This window comes from Oncorhynchus mykiss, chromosome 23, assembly GCF_013265735.2.
Source record: "Oncorhynchus mykiss isolate Arlee chromosome 23, USDA_OmykA_1.1, whole genome shotgun sequence".
Lineage (NCBI taxonomy): Eukaryota > Metazoa > Chordata > Actinopteri > Salmoniformes > Salmonidae > Oncorhynchus > Oncorhynchus mykiss.
In genome coordinates this window covers 42,177,434-42,197,174 of record NC_048587.1, presented here as the reverse complement: position 1 = coordinate 42,197,174, position 19,741 = coordinate 42,177,434, and the positions used below count along the sequence as shown (strand labels likewise).

At 41.6% G+C, this 19,741-nt stretch overlaps 1 protein-coding gene across 1 annotated transcript; it reads right to left on the bottom strand.

Moving 5' to 3' along the window:
• Positions 1 to 6,733: 6,733 nt before the first annotated feature.
• On the bottom strand, positions 6,734 to 18,925 carry chmp6b (charged multivesicular body protein 6b). The gene is made up of 8 exons (XM_036960471.1): positions 18,598 to 18,925; positions 14,643 to 14,752; positions 8,990 to 9,077; positions 8,650 to 8,736; positions 7,997 to 8,062; positions 7,818 to 7,898; positions 7,499 to 7,583; positions 6,734 to 7,337 (listed from the first exon to the last, which is right to left on the bottom strand). The coding sequence occupies exons 1-8, from the start codon at positions 18,664 to 18,666 to the stop codon at positions 7,294 to 7,296; spliced, it is 630 nt and encodes a 209-aa protein (XP_036816366.1). The 5' UTR covers positions 18,667 to 18,925; the 3' UTR covers positions 6,734 to 7,293.
• Positions 18,926 to 19,741: the final 816 nt, after the last annotated feature.

Genomic DNA, 19,741 nt, shown 5'->3' with positions numbered 1-19,741 from the left:
TGCCCACACCACTGCCTCCGCTTTGCCTCTTCTGCATAAAGATAATTCATAACAACTGCATGCCTGAATGACTTCAGTACACACAATCACATACACACATCTCTATACACAACAATAATGATTTCAACAGATTGTGCTCTTGCGGTCAAGGTAAATGAACAAATTCTGCACACATTTTATGCATGACATATACCGTATAATGGCGTAGAACCAAGTGTATTTATCGAACATTGTACAAAACACTACCACTGAATAGCTCTGTTCATTTATTTCTATTTAACTGTTACAGTTGTGCCTATAGCTATTCATGTATGAATAGGGTTAGTGAGTGGGATGTATAGTGGGTGTGGGTGTAGGACGGGGTCACTTTTCTCGTATTGGCTACAGTATGTAATGTAGGCAGGGGAATACTCCACACCTTATTCAGAAAGTCACGATCTGTACTACAAGAGCCTGTTGTAAAATATCTCTAAATGTCAAGGCCAATTTTAAAAGCAAAAAAAAGTACCTCTTTTGACAACCCTCCAACACATAACCCAACAGTAAAAATCCTGAATTAAGTTTTGTTGAAAAGCATTTTTTAATTTTGCCATTGCTTGTGTGATGATCAATAACGAACAAAAATATAAACGCAACATGTAAAGGGTTGGTTCCATGTTTCATGAGATGAAATAAAATATCACAGAAATGTTCCATATGCACAAAAGGTTTCTCTCTCAAATTGTGTGCACAAATTTGTTTTTACATCCATGTTAGTGAGCATTTCTCCTTTGCCAAAATAATCCTGACAGGTGTGGAATATCAGTAATCTGATTAAACAGCATGGTCATTACACAAGTTCACCTTGTTCTGGGGACAATAAAATGCAACTCTAAAATACCTCTAATATCTCATGTTGAGAGAGCGTGCAATTTATTTATTTTTTATTTACCTAGGCAAGTCAATAAAGAACTAATTCTTATTTATAATGGACTGCCCACCAAAAGGCAAAATGCTTAGGACAAAACACACATCGCGACACTACATAAAGAGAGACCTAAGACAACAACATAGCATGGCAGCAACACATAACACAGCATGGTAGCAACACAACATGACAACAACATGGCAGCAGCACAAAACAGGGTACAAACATTATTAGGCACAGACAAAAGCAAAAACGGCAATAAGGTAGTGACAACACATCCAGCAAAGCAGCCACAACTCTCAGTAAGTGTCCATGATTGAGTCTTTGAATGTTGGAGCTCGTTCCAGTCTCTAGCTTCAGCGAACTGAAAAGAGGAGCAACCCAGGGATGTGTGTGCTTTGGGGACCTTTAACAGAATGTGATTGGCAGAACGGGTGTTGTATGTGGAGGATGAGGGCTGCAGTAGATATCATTCCTGACTGCAGGAATGTCCACCAGAGCTGTTGCCAGACAATTGAATGTTAATTTCTCTACCATAAGACACCTCAAACATCACTTTAGAGAATTTGGCAGTACGTCCAAACGGCCTCACAACCGCAGACCACGTGTGTGCAGAGGGTCCCTGGTTCGCGCGAGGGGACGGTCTAAAGTTATACTGTTACACAGACACTGACTGGTTTTCTGATCCACGCCCCTATCTTTTTTTAAGGTATCTGTATTCTCAGTCATGTGAAAATCATAGATTGGTGTCGAGTAAATGTATTTTAATTGACATTTCTTTATATGAACTGTAACTCAGTAAATTCTTTGAAATTCCTGCATGTTTCATTTATCTTTTTGTTCAGTGTAGTTGGCCCACAAGTGGTTTCCAAAATTAAATAAGATCACATGTTATGTCACATGCTTCTTAATCAACAAGTGTAGACTAACGATGCAGAGTTAAAGATAACGTTTAATTAAAAAAATTACATAGTGACATGAGGAATAAATACAGTGAATAACAACATGGCTATACACAGGGAGTTGGAAATAACATGGCTATACACAGGGAGTTGGAAATAACATGGCTATACACAGGGAGTTGGAAATAACATGGCTATACACAGGGAGTTGAAAATAACATGGCTATATGATGTTCATGGGTACAAGGTAATTGAGGTAGCTATGAACAGTACATATGTAGGGATAAAGTTACTAGGCAACAGGATGATAAGACAGTAGCAGCAGCGTATGTGGTGAGTGTGAAAGTGTGTGTGTGTGTGTGTATGGGGTCAGTATGCATGTTGTGTGTGTGTGTGTGTGTGTGTGTGTGTCAGTGTACTGTAAGAATGTGTGAGTGTGTAGGTACAGTCCAGTGTGTGAGAGCATAGTGTCAGTGCAAGAGAGCTAGTACAAAAAAGGGGCAATGCAGGTAGTCCGGGTAGCCGTTTAGTGATCTGTTTAGCAGTCTTATGCCTTGGAGCTAGAAGCTGTTCAGGGTCCTGTTGGTTCTAGACTTGGGGCTCTGGTCCCGCTTGCCATGTTGCAGCAGAGAGAACAGTCTGACTTGGGTAACTGGAGTCTTAATTTTTGGGGGGCCTTCTCTGACACCTCGTATAGAGTTCCTGGATGGCAAGGAGCTCTACCCCAGTGATGTATTGGGTCGTACTCACCCTCTGTAGCGAATTGTGGTCAGGTGCCTTGCAGTTACCATACCAAGCGGTGATGCAGTTAGTGAAGATGCTCCCATTTGTGCAGCTATAGCACTTTCTAAGGATCTGAGGGCCCATGTCAAATCTTTAAAGCCTCCTGAGGGGGAAGAGGCCATGTTGTGCCCTCTTCACAACGGTGTGGGTGTGTTGACCATGTCCACATCACTAAGGAATGAACGTCGAGGAACTTGAAGCTCCCAACCCGCTTCACTACAGCCCCGTCGATGTGGATGGGGGAGTGATCACCCCTCAGTCTCCTGTAGTCCACAATCAGCTCCTTCGTCTTGCTGACGTTGAGAGGTTGTTGTCCTGGCACCACACTGCCAGGCCTCTAACCTACTGCCTATATGCTGTCTCATCGTGGCCGGTGATCAGTCCTACCACAGTTGTCGGCAGCATATTATGGTGTTGGTGTTGAGGCCACACAGTCGTGGGTGAACAGAGAGTACAGGAGGGGACCAAGCACACACCCCTGAGGGTCCCCTGTGTTGATGGCCAGTGTTTGATGTATTTGATACGATTCCACCTATTCCGCTCCAGCCATTACCATGAGCCCGTCCTCCCCAATTAAGGTGCCACCAACCTTCTGTGATTCTTACATAGGTGTTCCTTTTGTCCAGGTGGACAGAATGAAACATCTCAACAATGAGACAGCTTCTTATTCAATTGAGACAGGAGGTGAGAATAAATAGAGGACGACATCAATCAACATTGGTCCCTAATGACGTGCAACATAGCAGGAACTGTAGGTAACTACAACAATTGAACACAGGGTGGGGGGGGTGGTGTGTAGCATTCTGCCTGATGGATTGGCAGCAAGGGGACAGACACACACACTCCCTGCCTCCCATATCATCATTATGGTGCCTTCCTCTGCAGACCTGGCTTTTTCAGGAGAACTTGAAAACAGCCTCCTCTCCTCCTACACACCCCCTCACTCCATTTTCCCTGCCTGTAATCATCTCGCAGGTTCAAATCTCCCTTTTGTGAATCATAGAGCACAGCTATTCACTGTTATTCAGGTTCCCTTAACGCCTTTGCCCACCTACTCCCTGTCTCCCACACGGTCAATGGTTTAACGGGAACAATCAGTGACATAATGAAGTACTTATCCCATAGAAGTACATTTCACAGATTCCACCCAAAATATGGGTCAAGAAGACCTACCACTTACTCGTTGCTTGGAATCTTTAGTTATGTAGGTTGCTGTATAACAATTCTCTGTGACCAACTATGTAATTATTTAAAAGTGCCTTAGTATAATCTCTATAGTTACATTTAATTCATCACGATTCTCCCCATAACTATGCAAACTCAGCAAAAAAAAGAAACGGCCCTTTTTCAGGACCCTGTCTTTCAAAGATAATTTGTAAAAATCTAAATAACTTCACAGATCTTCATTGTAAAGGGTTTAAACATTGTTTCCCATGCTTGTTCAATGAACCATAAACAATTAATGAACAAGCACCTGTGGAACGGTCATTAAGACACAACCAGCTTACAGACGGTAGGCAATTAAGGTCACAGTTATGAAAACTTAGGACACGAAAGAGGCTTTTCTACTGGCTCTGAAAAATACCAAAAGAAAGATGCCCAGGGTCCCTGCTCATCTGCATGAACGTGCCTTTTGCCTCCTTTGCAGCATGCCTGAGGACTGCAGCTGTGGCCAGGGCAATAAAGTGCAATGTCCGTACTGTGAGACACCCAAGACAGCGCTACAGGGAGACAGGACGGACAGCTGATCGTCCTCACAGTGGCAGACCACGTGTAACAACACCTGCACAGGATCGGTACATCCGAACATCACACCTGCGGGACAGGATGGCAACAACTGGCCGAGTTACACCAGGAACGCACAATCCCTCAGTCAATGCTCACTGTCTGCAATAGGCTGAGAGAGGCTGGACTGAGGGCTTGTAGGACTGTTGTAAGGCAGGTCCTCTCCAGACATCACCAGCAACAACGTTGCCTATGGGCACAAACCCGCCGTCGCTGGACCAGATAGGACTGGCAAAAAGTGCTCTTCACTGATGAGTCGCGGTTTTGTCTCACTAGGGTTGATGGTCAGATTCACATTTATCATCCAAGGAATGAGCAGTACACCGAGGCTTGTGCTCTGGAGCGGGATGGATTTGGAGGTGGAGCGTCCATCATGGACTGGGGTGGTGTGTCACAGCATCATCGGACTGAGCTTGTCGTCATTGCAGGCAATCTCAACGCAGTGCGTTCCTGGGATGACATCCTCCTCCCTCATGTGGTACCCCTCCTGCAGGCTCATCCTGACATGACCCTCCAGCATGACAATGCCACCAGCCATACTGCTCGTTCTGTGCATGATTTCCTGCAAAACAGAAATGTCAGTGTTCTGCCATGGCCAGCGAAGAGCCCGGATCTCAATCCCATTGAGCACGTCTGGGACCTGTTGGATCGGGGGGTGAGGGCTAGGGCCATTCCCCCAGAAATGTCCGGGAACTTGCAGGTGCCTTGGTGGAAGAGTGGGGTAACATCTCACAGCAAGAACTGGCAAATCTGGTGCAGTCTATGAGGAGGAGATGCACTGCAGTACTTAAAAGCAGCTGGTGGCCACACCAGATGCTGACTGTTACTTTTGACCCCCCCTTTGTTCAGGGACACATTATTCCATTTCTGTTAGTCACATGTCTGTGTAACTTATTCCGTTTCTTTCAGTTGTTGAATCTGATGTTCATACAAATATTTACACATGTCAAGTTTGTTGAAAATAAACCCAGTTGACAGTGAGAGGACATTTCTTTTTTGCTGAGTTTAGTTACTGTCCCATATACATGCACAGCACACATAATAAAAACATGAGACAGCACCCCAATCCACACAATACATTCACGAACCAATGAACAAGAAAAACACTGCTATCTGCTGCCCTCTAGTGGTTGTTTATATAACATACAGAGTAAAACCAGACTGGCCAAACACTACCTTTAAAAATGCTTGTATTGTTACAGAATAAGAGATTTCGTATAAATATGATATAACTGTCAAATGGTCTTCACAATTATTATCAAGAGTGTCTCAGAGAGACACTACAGATTAGAGAACTCTTATTTTTTTTAATACAATACATATCTGGTCTGATAGTCCACATACATACATCAAATATGTTGGTAGTGCTTATCTTTTATATGTAGGCCCTCCATTTCAGATAAAGAAATAATTAGCCAATGCTCTGAGAATATGATATGCCAGTAAAATATTACTAACCCAGGCAGTTAGCAACCCAATATCACACTTCATTGTAAGACAGACCGAATATCATAATACTCACTGGATAGAGAGCTAGGTCAGGCTCTGCGAGGTTGTCTTTGACTGAAATCATAGTCAAATCTAGGCATCCGATAATAACACCAGTGTTGTCTGAGGTACAGAGGTAAGTAAGCCCACTGACAATATACGATTAGCCCTTCCTTTCACCAATGACACTAAACTAATTCCCAAGCCAAAAGGAACTGTAGCTTTAGATTAGTTAAACAGTTTGACAGTGAGGAAGAAAAATAATAGACATGAAATGGCTGCTTCAGCAAATAGGTTAGTGTTGTTATAAGGATTCTGTCCCCAGATCAACAAGTTAAAATCAAAGCCAAAGTCAAATGCATTTCTGACAGTTTGGCAGGAATCAAGGCATTTTTTGTGGTTGAATTTTACCCCCTTTATTTACTCCCCAATTTTGTGGTATCCAATTGTTAGTAGTTACCATCTTGTCTCATCATTACAACTCCCATACGGGCTCGGGAAAGCCATGCGTCCTCCGAAACACAACCCAACCAAGCCGCACTGCTTCTTTAACACACCGCGCATCCAACCCGGAAGCCAGCCGCACCAATGTGTTGGAGGAAACACCGTGCACCTGGCGAACTGGTTAGCGTGCACTGCGCCCGGCCCGCCACAGGAGTCGCCGGTGCGCGATGAGACAAGTATTTCCCTACCGGCCAAACCCGGACGACGCTAGGCCAATTGTGCGTCGCCCCACGGACCTCCCCGTCGCAGCCGGCTGCGACAGAGCCTGGACACAAACCCAGAGTCTCTGGTGGCACAGCTAGCACTGCAATGCAGTGCCCTAGACCACTGCGCCACCCGGGAGGCGGAATCAAGGCATTTTTTAATAAAGATTTGGCAGGTTAGGTTTCTGAAAATAGTCATGACTTTAAAACATGAATGTAGGCTATTCCTCCCAAAGATATGTTCTGTGGTCAGATAATAAGCCTTGTGGGACTTGGTACGTCACAAAGGGAAAGGGAAATAAATAAAGTGACATGCATTCATTTGTCCGTTAATCACAATTTGTGCACAGAAGACAAAAAACACACCTGTCAAGGGACTTAAGCAATAGGAAAAATCAAAATAGGCCCTAAACATAAAAAGAATAGGAAAGAACCTGCAGGCAATGATCTGAAAAATAAGGTCCATGTCCGTGGTTGGAGTGATAGGGTTGTTGAGTCCAGAGGAGCCCTATAGAGCCATAGTGGGGTTCACAAGACCAAGGACTAGCAGGGCACCAGGAGCATCAGTCTTGACAGTGAGGGACTGGAAGAGATGCTTCTGCTTCCAGTGAGTGAAGATAATATTTCTGTGGCTGTGTGTTTGGGGTGGTTGGGGCATGAGACCCCTACGAGGGGGATATAGTGGCCGGCGTACCAAGTCCCCTGGCAAACAAACATGTTTCTAGACAGCCAACATCTCCCGTTCTTGCTTCTTCCTCGGTCTCTCTGAAATAAAGACAAGCAGACAGACTCAGAATGACTCCTAATTATCACATAGTCTATTACAACTGGTGGAGTATTCAACCTAATCCAAATCTGAACACATTTTCAACGTGAAATTAACCCTCATTGTAATTCCGCATGTTGACATATCTGAGGAGTCTAACCTTGACCTGGCTCTGGTTCTTCCTCAGCTGTCTCTGGGACTTCAGGCAGGGACTCATCAGGTACCTCTGGTAGGTCAAGGTCTCCCTACACATACAATAACAAATCAAGGTTTTAGAGAAAGGAATAATAAGAAAGAGAAAGACAGAGAAATGGGGAGGGACTTGAGCAGAGAAATGTACATTCTAGTCCACAAAATAGAACCTTCCATTTGTATGAAATAGAACATTCTATTGATAGAGAGATACTGTCCAGGTTGACAGTCTCATGATGAGATGGTTTCTGCCTTGCCAGCCAGTGTTGTTGTTGAGTAATTCAGACCTGAGTGATGGCCTCCAGTTCAGCCAGTATAGCATCTTCATCCTCCTGTGTCAGGGAACCTGCCAGCATCTCATCTATTTCCTGAAGATAGATCAAAAGGTACAAATAAATATCAAGAAAATACAGTAATTTCAGTAAGATAGCAACACCTCTGTAAAAAGAAACAGTGGGGACCTTACCCTCTGGTATTCAATGGCTTCTTGGGTCTCATCCATAATTCTCTCCACATCCTCGATAGACATCGCCTAATACGAAAGAACAAAACAGTAAGTACAGGGAAGCCAATGTTTTAGCCATGGATTATTCATGTGGAATGCTATTTGGACTGCAGATGCAATGAAGGTAACTAAGGGCGCTTTCACATATCCCCTGTACGATGCGGATTCTGGAGCATTTAGTAGCCTGATCCACACTATACTGCTAACAAACCCTGGCTGAAACTAACCCTGGCTGAAACTAACCCTGGCTGAAACTAACCCTGCACGAGTAGCAGGTCCAACATCCAGGACAGGAGAACCAGGTATTAAGAGTCGGCAGCGCAATTCAAGTGAAACTTTGTGCCCGTTACAAGCAAGCTAGCTCGCCAACGTCATGTAGAATGTGTGCCTGACAAGTTGCATCCTGAAAATATTATTTTCTGGTGTTGTGAAAGCTAAACTTATTCTGTAGAACTCTCACAAATGCTCCAAGAAACCGAACGGGGGTACCGAAATCCATATGTGAAAACTCCCTGAGCAACCTATTTATCTTACTGATGGCTTATGGAAAAACACATACAGTATGCTACCCATCTATGTCATAGGCATAGAGAACAAACTTAGATCTCTGATACCTCATGCAATGACTTCAGGCAATCGTTTCCAACTTTAAGGCCTTCAATGACTTTCATCTCAATCTGGGCAAACTCAATGTCTTGACACTAAAGAACACAAGATTAGAAAGCATTAGTTGAGTACAGGTGGGTATTCACTCGGAACCAAATGGAAGCAAACAAAACTAAACAGAGGGACGTATCTAAAAAAATAGTTATTGTTTTCTGTTTTTCTGTTTAGAGTGAACATTTTGTTGCTACGGTGCAATACATCTCATGTTACAGTAATGAATAAATGACCATGTTATACTATTCCTGGTGGTGTGAGAGTGTATGTTTGAAAACTGTTTCAACTATTTACCATGCGCTCCAGGTTGCTAATCTGGTTTTCTGTCTTGTCGAGGAGCTGGTCTTGGTATCTCTTCTTTTTGAGCAAGAGGAGGGCCTTCCTGTTTGAAAACAAAATACAGAAAGGTTAGAAAATGCAATACAATAAATTGGAAATAACATACATACACAGTACACCAGTCAAAAGTTTGGACACGCCTTCTCATTCAAGGGTTTTTATTTTTACTATTTTCTACATTGTAGAATAATAGCGAAGAAATCAAAACTATGAACACATATGGAATCATGTAGTAACCAAAAAAGTGTTTAATGAAAATATATTGTATATTTGAGATTCTTCAAAGTAGCCACCCTTTACCTTGACTGCTTTGCACAAAACATTAGTCTCAACGTCAACAGTAAAGAGGCGACTCTGGGATGCTGGCCTTCTAGGCAGAGTTGCAAAGAAAAAGCCATACCTCAGACTGGCCAATAAAAATAAAATATTAACATTGGCAAAAGAACAGAGACACTGGACAGAGGAACTATGCCTAGAAGGCCAGCATCCCGGTGTCGCCTCTTCACTGTTGACGTTGAAACTAGAGGTCGACCGATTAATCGGGTCCGTTTTCAAGTTTTCATAACAATGATTATGGCCGATCACATTGCATTCAACGAGGAAACTGCATGGCAGGCTGACCACCTGTTACACGAGTGCAGCAAGGAGCCAAGGTAAGTGGCTAGCTAGCATTAAACTTCTTATGTAAAAAAATAAATAAATCTTCAAATAATCACTAGTTAACTACACATGGTTGATGATATTACTAGGTTAACTAGCTTGTTCAACTTTGCATATAATCAATGCGGTGCCGGTTAATTTGTCATCGAATCACAGCCTACTTCGCCAAACGGGGGAAGATTTAACAAAAGCACATTCGCAAAAAAAAAAAAAAAAAAAAGCAATTGTTGCACGAATGTACCTAACCATAAACAATGTCTTTCTTAAAATCAATACACAGAATTATATATTTTTTAAACCTGCATATTTAGTTAAAATAAATATGTCAGCAGGCAATATTAACTAGAGAAATTGTGCAACTTCTCTTGGGTTCATTGCACGCAGAGTCAGGGTATATGCAACAGTTTGTGCCGCCTGGCTCGTTGCAAACTACTTTGCCAGAATTGTACATAATTATGACATAACATTGAAGGTTGTGCAATTTAACAGCAATATAAAGACTTAGGGTTGCCACCCATTCAATAAAATATGGAATGGTTCCAGATTTCACTGAAAGAATAAACGTTTTGTTTTCGAAATGATAGTTTCTCGGATTTTACCATATTAATGACCAACTCTTTGTGTTTATTATATTATAATTAAGTCTATGATTTGATAGAGCAGTCTGACTGCATTTTCCAGCAGTTCTTAACAATACTTAGCACAGCGCTGTTTATGACTTCAAGTCTATCAACTCCTGAGATTAGGCTGGCAATACTAAAAGTGCCTATTAGAACATCCAATTGTCAAAGGTATATGAAATACAAATGGTATAGAGAGAAATAGTCGACGTGTCATAATTACTATAATAACTAACTTCTTAACTGGGAATATTGAAGAACTGGGAATATTGAAACACCAACTTTCAAATTTTCTGAGCAAGGAACTTAAACGTTAACTTTTTATGTTATTCACATGGCACATTGCACTTTTACTTTCTTCTCCAAAACTGTTTTTGCACTATTTAAGCCAAATTTAGCATGTTTCAATACTTATGAGACTAAATAGATTTGATGTATTATATTAAGTTAAAATAAGTGTTCATTGTTCATTCAGTATTGTAGTAATTGTCATTATTACAAATAGATTTTTTTTTTAAATTGAAAGACAAAAATATATAAAATTGGCCGATTCATCGGTATCGGCTTTTTTTTGGTCCTCCAATAAATCGGTATCAGTCAGTCGGTCAACCTCTAGTTGAGACTGGTGTTTTGCAAGTACTATTTAATGAAGCTGCCAGTTGAGGACTTGTGAGGAGTCTGTTTCTCAAACTAGACACTAATGTACTTGTCCTCTTGCTCAGTTGTGCACTGGGGCCTCCCACTCTTTCTATTCTGGTTAGGGACAGTTTGCGCTGTTCTGTGAAGGAAGTAGTACACAGTGTTGTACGTTACCTTCAGTTTCTTGGCAATTCCTTGCATGGAATAGCCTTAATTTCTCAGAACAAGAAGAGACTGACGAGTTGAGCCTGTAATCGAACCCACAAATTCTGATGTTCCAGATACTCAACTAGTCTAAAGAAGGACAACAGTTTTCAGCTGTGCTAACATAATTGCAAAAGGGTTTTCTAATGATCAATTATCCATTTAAAATGATACACTTGGATTAGCTAACACAACGTGCCATTGGAACACAGTGATGGTTGCTGATTATGGGCCTCTGTACGCCAATGTAGATATTCCATTAAATCAGCTGTTTCCCGCTACAATAGTCATAAACATTAACAATGTCTACACTATTTCTGATCAATTTGATGTTATTTTAATGGACGATTTTTTTAGCTTTTCTTTCAGAAATCAAGGACATTTCACAAACTTTGAATGGTTGTGTCGGTTCAGTTGAAGTGGAAGTTTCCATACACTTAGTCATTAAAACTCGTTTTTCAACCACTTCACAAATTTCTTGTTAATTAACAAACTATAGTTTTGGCAAGTCGGTTAGGACATCTACTTTGCGCATGACACAAGTCATTTTTCCAACAACTGTTTACAGACAGATTATTTCACTATCACAATTCCAGTGGGTAAGAAATTCACATACACTAAGTTGACTGTGCCTTTAAACAGCATGGAACATTTCAGAAATGATGCCATGGCTTTAGAAGGTTCTGAAAGGATAATTGACATCATTTGAGTCAATTGGAGGTGTACCTGTGGATGTATTTCAAGGCCTACCTTCAAACACAGTGCCTCTTTGCTTGACATCATGGGAAATTCAAAAGAAATCAGCCAAGAACTCAGAAAAAAATATTGTAGACCTCCACAAGTCTGGTTCATCCTTGGGAGCAATTTCCAAATGCCTCAAGGTACCATCTGTACAAACAATAGTATGCAAGTATAAACGCCATGGGACCACGCAGTTGTCATACCGTTCAGGAAGGACACACGTTTTGTCACCTAGAGATGAACGTACTTTGGTGCAAATCAATCCTAGAACAGCAAAGGACCTTGTGAAGATGCTGGAGAAAACAGGTACAAAAGTATCTATATCCACAGTAAAACAAGTCCTATAATCGACATAACCTGAAAGGTTGCTCAGGAAGGAAGAAGCCACTGCTCCAAAACCACCATAAAAAAGCCAGACTACAGTTTGCAACTGCACATGGGGATAAAGATCGTAATTTTGGGAGAAATGTCCTCTGGTCTGATGAAACAAAAATAGAACTGTTTGGCCATAATGACCATCATTATGTTCGGAGGAAAAAGGGGAGGCTTGCAAGCCGAAGAACACCATCCCAACTGAAGCATGGGGGTGGCAGCATCATGTTGTGGGGTTGCGTTGCTGCAGGAGGGACTGGTGCACTTCACAAAATAGATGCCATCATCAGGGTAAAAAATTATGTGGATATATTGAAGCAATATCTCAAGACATCAGTCAGAAAGTTAAAGCTTGAACGCAAATGGGTCTTCCAAATGGACAATGACCCCAAGCATACTTCCAAAGTTGTGGCAAAATGGCATAAGGACAACAAAGTTAAGGTATTGGAGTGGCCATCACAAATCCCTGACCTCAATCCTATAGAAAAGGTACGGGCAGAACTGAAAAGCAAGGAGGTCTACAAACCTGACTCAGTTTTACCAGCTCTGTCAGGAGGTATTGGCCACAATTCACCCAACTTGTTGTGGGAAGCTTGTGGAAGACTACCCGAAACGTTTCACCCAAGTTAAAACTTCTTAGGGCTGCAATCCCGTTAACGGGATGATATGACAACAGCCAGTGAAAGTGCAGGGCGCCAAATTCAAAACAGAAATCTCATAATAAAAATTCCTCAAACATACATGTCTCTTATACCGTTTTAAAGGTAATCTTGTTGTTAACCACAGAGTCCGATTTCAAATAGGCTTTACAGCGAAAGCACCACAGACGATTATGTTAGGTCACCACCAAGCCAAAGAGAAACTCAGCCATTTTTCCAGCCAAAGAGAGGAGTCACAAAAAGCACAAATAGAGATCAAATTAATCACCTACCTTTGATGATCTTCATCAGATGACACTCATAGGACTTCCATGTATGTTGTGTTTGATAAAGTTCATATTTATATAAAAATCTGAGTTTACATTGGCGCGCTACGTTCACTAGTTCCAAAAACATCCAGTGATTTTGCATAGCCACATCGATTCAACAAAAATACTCATCATAAATGTAGATGATAATACAAGTTATACAAATGGAATTATTGATATACCTCTCCTTAATGCAGCCACTGTGTCACATTTCAAAAAAAACTTTATGGAAAAAGCAAACCATGCAATAATCTGAGACGGCACTCACAATAAATACAATTGTCCGCCATGTTGGAGTCCACAGAAACCAGAAATCACATAAATATTCCCTTACCTTTGATGATCTTCATCAGAATGCACTCCCAGGAATCCTAGTTCCACAATAAATGCTTGATTTGATCAATAATGTTCATTATTTATGTCCAAGTAGCTACTTTTGTTAGCGCGTTAGGTACACATATCCAAACGCTCATGCAGGTCCTGCATAAGTTCGGACAAAAACGTCAAAAAGTTATATTACAGGTCGAAGAAACATTTTAAACTAAGTATAGAATCATTCTTTAGGGTGTTATCATAAATATTCAATAAGGTTCCAACCGGAGAATTCCTTTGTGTCTAGAGAAGCAATCAAACGCATGTCGATATCATATGAAATGCATGTGACCAGGAAATGGCTCTCTGCCAGTAACCTGACTCATTCAGTCCCACAACACAGTAGAAGCCTCATTCAAGTTTCTAAAGACGGTTGACATCTATTGGAAGCCCTAGGAAGTGCAACTTCATCCATATTCCACTGTGAATTCAATAGGGCCTGGGTTGAAAATCGACCAACCTCAGATTTCTCCCTTCCTGTTTGGATTTCTTCTCAGGTTTTTGCCTGCCATATGAGTTCTGTTATACTCACAGACATCATTTAAACAGTTTTAGAAACTTCAGTGTTTGCTATCCAATACAACTAATAATATGCATATATTAGCAACTGAGACTGAAGAGCAGGCCGTTTACTCTGGGCACCTTTCATCCAAGCTACTCAATACTGCCCATGCCGCCATAAGAAGTTTAAGGCAATGCTACCAAATACTAATTGAGTGTATGTACACTTCTGACCCACTGGGAATGTGATGAAAAAAATAAAAGCTGAAATAAATAATTCTCTAGTATTATTCTGACATTTCACATTCTTAAAATAAGGTGGTGATCCTAACTGACCTAAGACAGGGAATTTGTACTAGGATTACAAGTCAGGAATTGTGAAAAACTGAGTTTAAATGTAATTGGCTAAGGTGTATGTAAACTTCCGACTTCAACTGTATGTATCAATGTATGATCATGGCAGCTTTCAATCTCAAGCGCTTTAAAGTGACATTTACTTTAGGCATTATTTATGGTGAGAGAAGGTCCTTACTCTTTCTTGCCATCTTTCAGCAGCTGCTTGGCCAGATTCCTCTCTTTTTCCAGCTGCAGAGTGATTCTCTTTTGGTACTGCTTCAACTTATCTCTCTGCTGTTTCAGTTGCTGGAATGGAGAAGACAGAAATTTTTACGTGATTGAAATGAGTGGTATTCCAACAACGCTAAATCGCTTCCGTTTACTGTCTAGCTTGGCAGTATAGTCAATTGAATTTGGTGTTAGCCCTGGTTAGTATGGGTTGTCAGACTGCCCCTAACCCACCAGTGTGTCTTAAACAACAGTGTGAGTAACAATAGTTTTATCAGTGGTTTGCCTTCAAAATAAGTTAGTTTAGTTTATTTTTTTAACAGGGACAGTGCACATTAATCAACGTTTCAGTAAAAGTGCCGGTTTTAGCCAGCCGGCTAATTTTCAACCGCAGTCCCTGGGCAGGTTATTAAAAACAATTACAATATAGACAATAGCAGCATAGAACAAGCAAGACATAGCAACATAGGACAAGCAAGACATAGCATACAGACAGAGCAACATAGGACAAGCAAGACGTAGCATACAGACAGAGCAACATAAAACAAAAAGCAGCAAGACAAAATTCATAAAAGCAACAAAGTGTTTCCACACCTCACAAGCTACAGACAACAGACAACATGGAAAGCGGCAACACACAGCTAGGGACCATGTTCACAAATCTGATTGACCTTTAGCCATGTCTTCAAGCATTTTGTGAAAGTGTGATATGTGGTGCAGTTGTGTGTCTGATGGCAGTGTATTCCAGACATGGGAAGCTCTCACAGAGAATGCAGATTTACTAAAGGTGCTTTTCCTTAGGGGAACTATACAGTCACCTCTCATGGCAGACCTTGTGGATCTGCTGCCATATGTCTGGGTTTTCTGTTTAACAAAAATATTGAGTGGAGGGGGAGCCAGGCCATTAAGGATCTTGAATACAAGACATGCGTCGGTGTATTGCACAAGATTTTCCCAACTCAAGAGCTCATGCTTTCTAAGAATGTGACAATGATGATGGCTATTGGGCTTCCTATCAAGCACTTTGAGAGCCTGTTTGTAGACAGACTGAATAGGTTTTAATGTTGTACAGCAAGCTTGGGCCCCAACTAGTCAAGCAGTATGTTAAGTGGGGGAGTATCATAGATTTGAAGTACAGTTTTGCTACCTCTGTAGTCAAACAATTTCGTATAAATCGGAAATTAGCTAGGTTGAATTTGGTTATTTGAATTACCTTTTTCACATGCTTTTTAAAAGAGAGGTTGGAATCAAGTATGATGCCAAGGTACTTAAAATCGGATACCACCTGGAGCTTCTCCCCTGACACATAGACATCTGGCTCAGTAGCATCTGTTGCCCTCTTTGTGAAGAACATGCAAACAGTTTTTTTCACATTGAGATGCAAACACGAGTCACTGAGCCACTTTGTAACCTGGACCATTACAGTAGTGAGTTCTTGTGCAGCTTGTTGTTTGCTCTTTGCATGCACATATATCACTGTATCATCTGCATACATTTGAACGTCAGACCCAGTACAGACAGAAGGCAGATCATTAATGTACAGGCTGAACAGGAGGGGCCCCAGTATTGACCCTTGGGGCACGCCCACATCATAGCTACGAGTGGGCGACAGCTCATTGCTCACTCTGACACACTGAGTTCTGCCTTCAAGGTATGATTTCATCCATCTCAAGGCATTAGGGGAAAAGTTGAACTTGGACAATTTTGTAATGAGAATCTCATGGTTAACAGTATCAAAAGCCTTCCTTAGGTCCAGAAACACAGCCCCAACAGCACCCCCTTTGTCCATCTTGGACTTCACATTTTCCAGAAGAAAGCAGTTGGCCGTTTCTGTGGAGTGTTTCGCTCTGAAGCCAAACTGCATGGAGTGTAATGTGAAGGGGCTGTTGTTGAGGTGGGCAATCAGTTGTTCTGCTACACACTTTTCAACAACCTTTGACACCACAGGTAGTATATTAATGGGCCTGTAGTTACTCACGTCAGCAGGGTCGCCTGATTTAAAGATGGCCGTTATTATGGCCGACTTCCATACCCTTGGAAACACACCGAGACCAATAGATGTGTTGGTGACCTTAGTAATGGGGCCAATGAGTGACTTTGTAGTTTTAAAAAAAGGTAGAGTCCATCCCAAACACATCTTTGGCTTTAGAGTTCTTTAGTGAGCTAATAACCTTGTTCACCTTTGACTCAGAAACCTCCCTTATGATGAAGACAGGTTGAGTGTCACTCACTAGCACTGAGCCCAAGAAACAAGTGGAGGGGTTCTGTGTCAGTACCCTGACAGAGTCAATAAAGTAGGAATTGAAGGCTATTGCTATTTCAACTGCATCCTGTGTTAGATTGTTATTCACCATGATTTCTAGTCTTTTTGCAGTGTTACTATGGTCTTTCCCTGTTAACTTTTTTAGATTCTCCCATATCAATTTAGAATTTCCCTTTGCTTCACCAATTATGTTAATAAAAAAGTTTGCCTTGGCCTGTCTGATTTCTTTCATCACCTTATTTCTCAACATGGTAAACCTACGTCTGTCATGCTCTAATTTAGATTTTAGGGCTATTTTTAGAGCATAATCTCGTTCTTTCATCAATTTCCAGATTTCTCCATTTAGCCAAGGAAGAGTGCTCTTTTGGCCAGGTTTGGATTTGATTTTCTTTAGGAAGCCATTTATTGTAGTCTGGATTGTGGATAGAAAAACCTGACTGACTATCAGCTTCCACGTCTGTATAGGACAAGAGATCATTCCAGTTTAAGTCACATTGAATATGATGCAAACGGATACAATTAGTGAAATGCTATATCTGGACTAGATAACGCAAAAGTTTGGAATGTTTTCAAATTCAACAATAGACAATGTTAAATTCATTTTTAATATCAGTTGAAATTGCACTGTGGATGTATTAAACTTCATCATTGCATTGGGGGCATAACTATTTCACTGTACAGCCTTACCTATGGATTGTGGATCAATGAAAATGGGGTAACAGTCTACAGTAATGTTCTGTGTATGTCAATGAGTAAAGAGTTTACACAAATATTAGCGTCGTAGCTCTTATTGCAGGACTGACTGAGAAATGACCGCACTATCCAGCCTATCATGCATATTGACATGTGGATGTCATTTGAGTAGCATGATACACCATTTCATTGAGTATTAAATATGCTCGATATGTAATGCTGCAGTTTAATACAGGAGAACGCTACATGCCTGAATGCATAGACCAACTGTAAAGTTTGGTGGAGGAGGGGCTGTTATTCATGGTTGTCCTTAGGTCCAGTGAAAGGACTTTTTAACTCCACAGCATACAATGACATTCTAGATGATTCTGTGTTTCAACTTTGTTGCAACAGTTTGGGGGAAGGCCCTTTCCTTTTTCAGCATGGCAATACCCCCATGCACAAAGCGAGGTCCATACAAAAGCGGTTTGTCGAGATCGGTTTGGAAGAACTTGACTGGCCTGCACAGAGCCCTGACCTAAACCCCATCAAACACCTTTGGGATGAATTGAAATGCTGACTCCGAGCCAGGCCTAATATGCCAACATCAGTGCCCGACCTCACTAATACTCGTGGCTGAATGGAACCAAGTCCCTGCAGCAATGTTCCAACATCTAATGGAAAACCTCCCCAGAAAAGTGGAGGCTGTTATAGCAGCAAGGGGGGGGGGGGCAAACGCCATATTAATGCCCATTATTTTTGAATTAGATGTTCGAGGTGCAGGTGTCCACATACATTTGATCATGTAGTGTACTCTGCAGATCTAACATTATAAATCGATTCCCTATCTGGGTAGTGTGGGTAGAGAGCCAACTGGAACATGTTTGTAGCTAACTATAGTAACTATGTTAGCAGGCTGACTTGCTAAATAGTTGGCTACGGCTAGCTAGCTACAGTTAGCTAGCTACAGTAACGTTAGGCTACTCACCAAAACGGCTCTGTCCTGCTCTGTGACTCGCGTGCGTCTCTTTCTGCCGAAAATGTTTCCCATTTTCATTCCGCATCCCCGCCACTCTGTGCAACTAAAGAGTCGACTTGTAAACAAGTCTATTTCTCAGAAGAACATTGCGTAAGCCTACAATTAGTTTGTAGAGCGGTCGACAGGCTAGATATCTTATTACTTTGCTAGTTTATTTCAGCGAAGCTAATTCTAAACACCACACCCCTAAAGTCAGGAAGTACGGCATTCAGGTATAGACAACCGAAATAGTGGGGTTCTCTCGTTTGGGCAAGTCTGTCCTGCGCCTCCTTGTTCTTCTTTTGTGATTGGGTTGGCGGATCGCATCCAACTTTTAAGGTGCATACACCGCCATCTACTGTACTGGAGTGTGAGGCCAGTCACAGCCTACCTACAGTGGCAAGAAAAAGTATGTGAACCCTTTGGAAATATCTGGATCTCTGAAAAAAAAATCACAACAAAAATCACAATAGACACAGTATGCTTAAACTAATAACACAAACAAGTCTACATGTTCATGTCTTTATTGAACACTGTGTAAACATTCACAGTGCATGGTGGGAAAAGTATGTGAACCCTTGGATTTAATAACTGGTTGACCCTCCTTTGGCAGCAATAACCTCAACCAAACATTTTCTGTCGTTGCGCATCAGACCTGCACAACGATCAGGAGGAATTTTGGACCATTCCTCTTTACAAAACTATTTCAGTTCAGCAATATTCTTGGGATGTCTGGTGTGAACTGCTCTCTTGAAGTCATGCCACAGCATCTCAATCGGTTTGAAGTCAGGACTCTGACTGGGCCACTCCAGAAGGCGTATTTTCTTCTGTTGTTGATTTACTTCTGCGTTGTGGGTTGTTGTCCTGTTGCGTCACCCAACTTCTGTTGAGCTTCAACTGGTGGACAGATAGCATAACATTCTCCTGCAAAATGTCTTGATAAACTTGGGAATTCATTTTTCCATTGATGATAGCAAGCTGTCCAGGCCCTGAGGCAGCAAAACACACCCAAACCATGATGCGTCCTCCACAATAATTTACAGTTGGGATGAGGTTTTGATGTTGGTGTGCTATGCCTTTTTTTCCTCCACACAGTGTTGTTCCAAACAACTCA